This window comes from Electrona antarctica (genome assembly GCF_951216825.1).
Source record: "Electrona antarctica genome assembly, chromosome: 19".
Taxonomy (NCBI): Eukaryota; Metazoa; Chordata; class Actinopteri; order Myctophiformes; family Myctophidae; genus Electrona; species Electrona antarctica.
The window spans coordinates 9,977,468-9,985,381 of NC_136800.1; the positions used below are offsets into that span (position 1 = coordinate 9,977,468).

Sequence of the window (7,914 nt, forward strand, 5' to 3'; positions counted from 1 at the left end):
TGCAACAGTGACACTTGGTGGTGAAAAAGACGCTGCACCACTCAAAAACAAGCAAGCTTCTTACATGGCAGATTTACATACATCATTATAATTATACAACACATCAAATAAAATACACCATAAAATAAAATACACTATTGGGCCTGTAACAGGAGACCAGACATGGACCCACTTGAAGAAGTCCACTAGTCCCTTCCTAACATTTTAGTCTAGTTTTTATTTGTTGACGAAATTGTCAATATAATTTAGTTTCAGTCATCACGGCTTAGTTTTCATTTAGTTTCCATCAGTGAAAATCTTTTTTTTGTCCTTTTTTTTCAGTCGACAAAAACAACACTGCAGCAAACCAACCAACCTGCATGTGGTGTGCGGGCGGCGGTCTCAGCGGGCTGCTCCAGGCCATGTCGGCGTGAGGCAGCAGCGAGCAGGAGCTCAGCTGACTGCCCGGCGACTCCCCCGCCAGCAGGTTGTAGGCGGCGCGGGACAGGATGACCGTGCGCGGGGACACTCGCCGCCGCGCGGGCTTGGCGGCGCTGCTGCCACCGCCGCCGCCGCGCTGCGTGGACTGGCTGGGCCTCTGCGCCGAGGAGGAGCATGGCGAGGAGGAGGACGAGGAGGAGGAGGAGGAGGACGATGAGGAGGAGGAGGAGGCCAAGGAGGAGTTGGAGCAGAGCGAGGGAGGAGCTTTGGACGACCTGGAAGTGGAGTGGTGGTTGATTTGGGTTACAGCACAGATTTAGATTCTTTTGTTTTTTTTGTCCGTATGTCTTTGGAATAAATAACATTTCATTTAGTTTTAAGTCACATTTGAGTCATCGGAAATATGACTAAAGGGCCACTTCACCCCTTTTGCGACCGGATCTTATTTTAATCATGTTTGGGAGACAAGAAACACTTTCCTGTGGTTTTTATGTGTGTAATTTGTGTTTTTAGATATTTCAGTATTTCAAGGTGTCCATGGGCTCCATGATGTCATCGAGTCACTGGGGTCACTTCCTTCCTGGACTACAATTCCCATAATGCTTTGGTGCACTGCTCCTCCTTGTGGATAGGGGGAGGGCTGTCTTACTGAGACAACATGTAGTCCAGGAAGCAAGTGAGCCCAGTGTCCATGACATCATGGAGCCCATGGACACTTTGAAATACTGAAATTACCCACATAAAAACCCCAGGAAAATGTTTCTCGTCTCCCAAACATCATTAAAATAAGATCTGGTTGCAAAATGGGGGAGTGGCCCTTTAAGTCCAGTTTTAGATTTTTACAAATCTACATTTTTTTATCATAGTATTAGACGACTAAATCAACACTGACCTGGAGAGGTTGGGCGAATCGCACTCCTGTTTGACCCGGTGAGGCATGTTGGTCGTGGTGCCTTCCTCTCTGGTGAGGACGCCAGCGCCCTCAGGTGGGCAGGAGGACATCGAGGGCTTCGGGAAGGACTCTGCCACGAGGTCCGAGGAGCTGACACCGTTCTCCGCACACGAGCCTGAGAGAGCACACACATGCACACACACACACACACACACAGAAAGGAAGAGGAAAGGTGTTGGCCTGTTAGAGGCAGTTTTCAAACAGATACAAAACAAAAACAACACAAGACCGAAAAAAAGGGGTCTGCACTTGCCCACCCCCCCATTCCCCTCTACAAAATCCCCCAAATGGTCGATCAACAAGCTTACAACATGCCACGACGATGCATTATGAGCTTGTAGATCTGCCATTTTTGCTGAATGTTTGCGCCAGAATAGGTGCCGCTGGGGTTGACATGATTAATCATAAATGACGCCCCAGCACATGGTCTCAAAGGGAGGTCAGGGACCCACCGGAGGCTCTGGTCGCAGCACTGCCGTTGCTCGGCGGCCTATCCAGCTCGTCGCGGTCGTTGCAGTGACCGGTGTCCATCTTCTCCGCGTCGGGCGGCTCGCGGGCCGCGGACGGCTCCTGGACCAGGCCCGCCGACACGTACGTGCACGCCAGGCCCACCTCCTGCTCCAGGGCGGTGCGCGTCAGGTAGCTGGAGTCGATGAGGCGCAGGTCACAGTACTTCAGAGACCTAACGGGAGGGGGCAGAAGAAGAAGAGCACAAGATTTAGACCTGAGGACGATTCGACAGTATTCTGAAAAACCCTGTTTCTATCTCAGCGGTTCTCGAACTATTTCATGTCAAGGATCCCTAGAATTATATGTATTTGGCTGCCTACCCCCCCCCCCCCCCCCCCCCATCTCAAAATATGTTGTTCCAGGGACCCCCCCCAGAAGCAAAGATTTGAGTTAACCCCCCCCCCCCCCCCCCCCGGTCTCACTGCTGGGTTACTACAATGACCACAATGCTTTGCACAAGACATTCCATAAATTAGAACAAATTATTTAAGAAGTAGTGCTCTGTAGCTTGTAGATCTACTATTTTCACTAGTTTGGGTCCCGGGGCGAATACATCATTTCTGTTTTGGGTCATGGGCTGAAAAGTTTGGAAACCACTGGATTATGATGAAGAGATGAGAGAGAGAGAGAGAGAGAGAGAGAGAGAGCGAGAGAGAGAGAGAGAGAGAGAGAGCGCTGCGCTACCTTGGGAAGGTCTCCCCCAGGGGGTCTTTCCCTGTCAGGATGACAATGCAGGGCAGCCCTTCCAGGTCCTCGTAGGTGCGTGGCGTCCATTCTTCATTCTCACAACCTCGCCACGCCTGCAGCAAAAGCACAATGCACAGCATTCATTAAATATTTTTAAAACGCCACGACAGACTATCACTTTCATTTAACAAACAAACAAACACAATTTTTGGGGCCGAACAAATAATTAGAAAGAAGAAAAAAGATGGCAGGGTGTTGCGTTTCTTTGTCCGATGCTTAAAAAAATACTTTCTGAAACGTCTATGGGAAAAATGCATGGGAAATGCTTTTCCTGGGCCTGTCGTCGTCATGAAAGGGGGCGGGACTGCGACGCTATCGTTACACCCCTAAACGGTAATGACGATAAGTCACGACAGCTGGTGGTGGTAGGTAGCAGTAACTCACCCTGAGGCGGCTGGTGAAGTTCAACAAATCAACACTAGGTGGTGGTAATAACTCACCCTGAGGGCGGCTGGTGAAGTTTAACAAATCAACACTAGGTGGTGGTAATAACTCACCCTGAGGGCAGCTGGTGAAGTTCAACAAATCAACACTAGGTGGTGGTAATAACTCACCCTGAGGGCAGCTGGTGAAGTTCAACAAATCAACACTAGGTGGTGGTAATAACTCACCCTGAGGGCGGCTGGTGAAGTTCAACAAATCAACACTAGGTGGTGGTAGTAACTCACCCTGAGGCGGCTGGTGAAGTTCAACAAATCAACACTTGGTGGTGGTAATAACTCACCCTGAGGCGGCTGGTGAAGTTCCTGCTCAGGCTGAGCTCGGCGGCGGCGGGGCTCCCCAGCATGACGGCGAAGCAGTACTGCAGGCCCAGCTTGTCGCGCACGTCCTCCAGGCGCTCGCGCGCCAGCATGGCCAGCTGCAGCGAGGGCACGCGCACCAGCAGCATGTGGCCGCGGCCGCGCGAGCCCTCGCGGCACGGCGCGCTGATCAGGTCCTCCACCATGGCCAGCGTCTCGGGCGTGATGTGGTCGCGCAGCGACGGCGAGGAGGTCAGCGCCATCATGGCCTCCGTGTACTGCTGGATGAGCAGGTAGCTGCGGATCACCATGCTGTGCAGGTGAGGGTGTCTGGGGAGGGCGGGTGGGAGAAAAGGTACTCAAATGTTTTACTTAAACCCATTCAGGATGGGAACCCCTTTTGGGGGTTTTTAAGCATTATGTTATACTTTAGCTATTGAAAAATAGCAGATCTACAAGCTCATAGCGAGCTTTCAATATATATTCTTTCACAGCGAACGTTTTTAACTCAAATCTTTGCTTCTGGGGGAGGTCCCTGAAACAACATATTTTCAGATGGGGGTCGGCGGCCTATTACATATCATTTTTGGGGTCCTTGACATGAAATATTGAGCACCACTGATATAGAAAGATAGGTATTTCAGAAAACTGTCAGGATTTAGAAGAATCTTTTTTATAATTTCGACGTCATGTCTAAATGGGTTAAACATGTTTCTCCTTTGAAAACAAAGGAGAAACATTAAAGGTTAACTCAAGAGGCTATACTTCAACAAACACTAACCTTTCCAGAAGCGTTCGAACCATCTTCTCGAAGGCGTCGTCGCAGCGCAGGATGGGGCTGGCCACGCCCCACTGCAGGGACCTGCTGTAGTCCCCAAGGCCAAAGTACGTCAACTCGCTGTTGGGCGACTTCTCCCTCTGCTGGGAAACAAAATGGACGTCAGTCAGTCGGTCTCTCGGCTCCCAATGTGCCGTTGTTGTGTGCCGCACATCCTTTGCTTTTGCCGTACAATTGCTACTACCTCTATTTTAGTCGACTAAATCAACTGTAGATTTAGTCGACTAAAACTAGACACAACACTAAAACATTCCAGGTGACTAAAATGTGACTATAAACTAAATGAAAACTATTCAAGAGACTATGACTAAAACTAAAATAAAAAATTGCTGTCAAAAACAACACTGTTCAACATAAAATGGGGGGGAAAAAATCACTGAACCGGTTCCACTCCGGTGGAAGAGGTGCCTCTGTGTTATTAGTATTGCGTTCACGCCGTGCCAGACTGTTGCCTCTTGCAATTTCACAAATGCTTCCATCATACAGTCTGGAGCAACGGAAGCTCTATCATGACATGTCAACTATAAAGCGGAAGTGGAGCCTCCTCCATCCCACTTCCGTTTCATCTTTAAAGTCGCGCAAATTTACACTAATATAAATCACGATCATCTAAGCATATATTATAGCTTGTTGCTTAGCAGAAATGGAAATGAAAAAATAAGCTCTAAAGCTCTAAATATGTTTTCGTGAACGGAAATGGCAGCTTCCTTACTCGGATTTCGGGAGGTGTAGTTCCAGACTCTATGTAGCATTCGGAGATTGTGAAATAGTTATGAGAGCCACTGTGTAATTCCATCCTTATGCCTCTAGGGGGTGTAACTAGACCACAAAGCTGAGGCACATGCTCACTGACCACATCAAAGCAGTGGGGTATTTGTGCTTTACTTGATGTATTTCCAATTTCCAATACTTTCGGATCCAAATATTGTACTTTTACTCCACTACATTTATTTGACAACTTTAGTTACTAGTTACTTTGTAGATTTTCATTATTAATACAAAACATACTAACATATTAACCACTTCAGCCCTATACACATTATGGAAATGTATATAGGGCTGATCTAGGGTTTTACTTCTTCTCACTCCTTTTCGGATATGCTTAGAGTTGTTTTTTTGTCTTTTACTTTGTTTCGTTTTCTTATATTTTAAGTTATTTATATTAATTGTTCTTCCTTGTAATTAGGAAATGCAAAGAATTATTTCTGTTTTTATTCATTATTTTGAATGGCATATTCGAAATAAACACGACAAACAAAGTATTGATACTTTTACTTAACCCATTTTGGGGCGGGAACCCCTTTTGGTGATAGCATCATGTTATGCTTTAGCTATTGAAAAATAGCAGATCTACAAGCTCATAGCGCGCCACCGAGTGGCGCGCTACGAGCTTGTAGGTCTGCTATTTTCGAAAAATCGAAGAACGACTGATATAGAAACATAGCTTTTTCAGAAAACTGTCAGGATGTAGAAGACATTTTTAGAATCTGATATCAGGTCAAAGTTAAGTAAAAAACCACCACCACCACCGCCCGCTTCAAAAGAGAGTGACGACTCACCACCATGTTGCTGTCCTCGGGGCTGCCGACGGGCCAGTGGACCTCGTTGTGGACGCTGATGCGCGACTGGCGCGTCTGCAGCGTGAAGGGGAAGCAGCTGACCTGCAGCACCAGCAGGTTGACCGCCTCCAGGACCTCCTGACAGTTGACCACGCGGTCGGCCAGGCCCTGCAGCTCGCCGTGGCACACGGAGCCAGACAGAGCACTGAGGATGATGATGTAGGGGACGGAGAGAGAGAGAGAGAGGGAGAGAGGGAGAGAGAGAGAGAGAGAGAGAGAGAGAGAGAGAGAGAGAGAGAGAGAGAGGGGGAGAGGGAGAGGGGGAGAGAGAGAGAGAGAGAGATGGAGAGAGAGAGAGAGGGGGAGAGGGAGAGGGAGAGAGAGAGAGAGAGAGAGGGGGAGAGGGAGAGAGAGAGGGGGAGAGAGAGAGAGAGGGGGAGAGAGAGAGAGAGGGGGGAGAGAGAGAGAGAGAGAGATGGAGAGAGAGAGAGAGAGAGAGAGGGGGAGAGGGAGAGAGAGAGAGGGGGAGAGGGAGAGAGAGAGAGAGAGAGAGAGAGAGAGAGAGAGAGAGAGAGAGAGAGAGAGAGAGAGAGAGAGGGGGGGGGGGGGGGGGGGAGAGAGAGAGAGAGAGGGGGGGGGGGAGAGAGAGAGAGAGAGAGAGAGAGAGAGAGAGGGGGGGGGGAGAGGGAGAGAGAGAGAGAGAGAGAGAGGGGGGGGGGAGAGAGGAGAGAGAGAGAGAGAGAGAGAGGGGGGGGGGAGAGGCGAGAGAGAGAGAGAGAGAGAGAGAGAGAGAGAGAGAGAGAGAGAGAGAGAAAAGCATTAGACCTTTTCATGTCAAGTACCCCCAAATTGACACTAATTAGACCGCGGACAGACACCCATTTGAAAATATGTGCCAGGGTCAGGGACCCCCATAAGAGAAGATCTTTACGGCTCCAGCAGTGATTCTCAACCAGTTTTACATGCATTTAGCCTACGGACCCCCATTTAATGGCATTTCTATCTCTGGGACCCCAATTTATATTGTAAAATCAATGTTAATTTAACTCTGAGAGATTCCATTCTGTACAAATGGAATGGTGCCATTTGTACACTCTCAGAGTTACAGACCCATAAGGGTCCATTTGGTTCCAAACTATCATTTAGCTGGCCCCTGGGGGTCCCCGGACCCCAGTTTGGGAACCACTGAGAGAGAAACATGGGGTTTTTCAGAAAACTGTCGTGATTTAGAAGACATTTTGTAGAATCGGCCTCAAGTCTAAATGGGTTAAGTAAATCATGCAAGTAATGTTTTCCTCCATGGATGTCATCATGACATGAGGTCCAGTCATGTGACAGCAGCACGTGTAAAGCACAGCATCCCGACTGCTGTCTTTTACACAATATGTGAAGGACAGAAGGAGTTAATTTTTTCAGAAAAACTCATGTTTCTATATCAGTGGTTCTCATACTTTTTGAGAGAGAGAGAAGTGTAGTCTAGAATTCACGTCCATGGGAGTGACGTGTCATTGCCTTGTTATTTAAAACAGTCTGCACCGGTGCTTAAGAAAATAAAATACCACAAACGACACCAAAGACCAAGGCTGGACTTGAAGCCATAACAGCTGGCGTGTTGAAGAGCTGCACATCATACAGACAGGGAGCGAGGGACTTCCCATTGTTGATGTTCACAATCATCTTTATTATCACATCACAGTTTTAACGAGTAAAAAAGAAAGTGGGTGAAATTCGTTTTTTGTGCATAGGTCCCATCGTGTTATTTTTTTTCCCAAGAAAACAAAGAAAGGGAAGAAGAGAGGGGTGGGGGGGATTAGGAGATCAAGGCAAGAGAGACAATTTAGAAGCTCGTTCCACACACAAACGGCACACTCGTAGGGTCTCTCTTAGCTAATTAGCCGTACAAACCTCTCTTTTTCCACCAGAAAAATGACCACGTTTCTTACCTGGTGAGGTCGACGTGCGAGTTGTCGTGGATGAGGACAAACAGCGTGTACGGGTTCTGCTTGACCTTCCTCATGAAGGCCTCCATCTTGACGTGCACCTCCCCGTCCAGACGCACCACGTACTTGTCCGATTTCTGGTGGGCCGACGAGGCGTCTTCCACCCCCAGGTCCACCAGCACGCCTGCAGAGAAGAAAGAAGAGGAAA

General features: G+C 48.3%; 1 protein-coding gene across 1 annotated transcript in view; it reads right to left on the bottom strand.

Moving 5' to 3' along the window:
• greb1l (GREB1 like retinoic acid receptor coactivator) overlaps positions 1-7,914 on the bottom strand; it is a gene marked incomplete at its 3' end in the record, with an annotated part of 36,408 nt that overhangs the window by 10,146 nt on the left and 18,348 nt on the right. The window contains exons 16-22 of the mRNA XM_079529454.1: positions 5,767-5,971; positions 4,151-4,290; positions 3,354-3,699; positions 2,567-2,682; positions 1,825-2,054; positions 1,313-1,487; positions 356-695 (exon numbers count right to left, since the gene is read on the bottom strand). Coding sequence (XP_079385580.1) covers positions 356-695; positions 1,313-1,487; positions 1,825-2,054; positions 2,567-2,682; positions 3,354-3,699; positions 4,151-4,290; positions 5,767-5,971 — 1,552 coding nt within the window. The remainder of the gene's footprint in view (positions 1-355; positions 696-1,312; positions 1,488-1,824; positions 2,055-2,566; positions 2,683-3,353; positions 3,700-4,150; positions 4,291-5,766; positions 5,972-7,914) is intronic.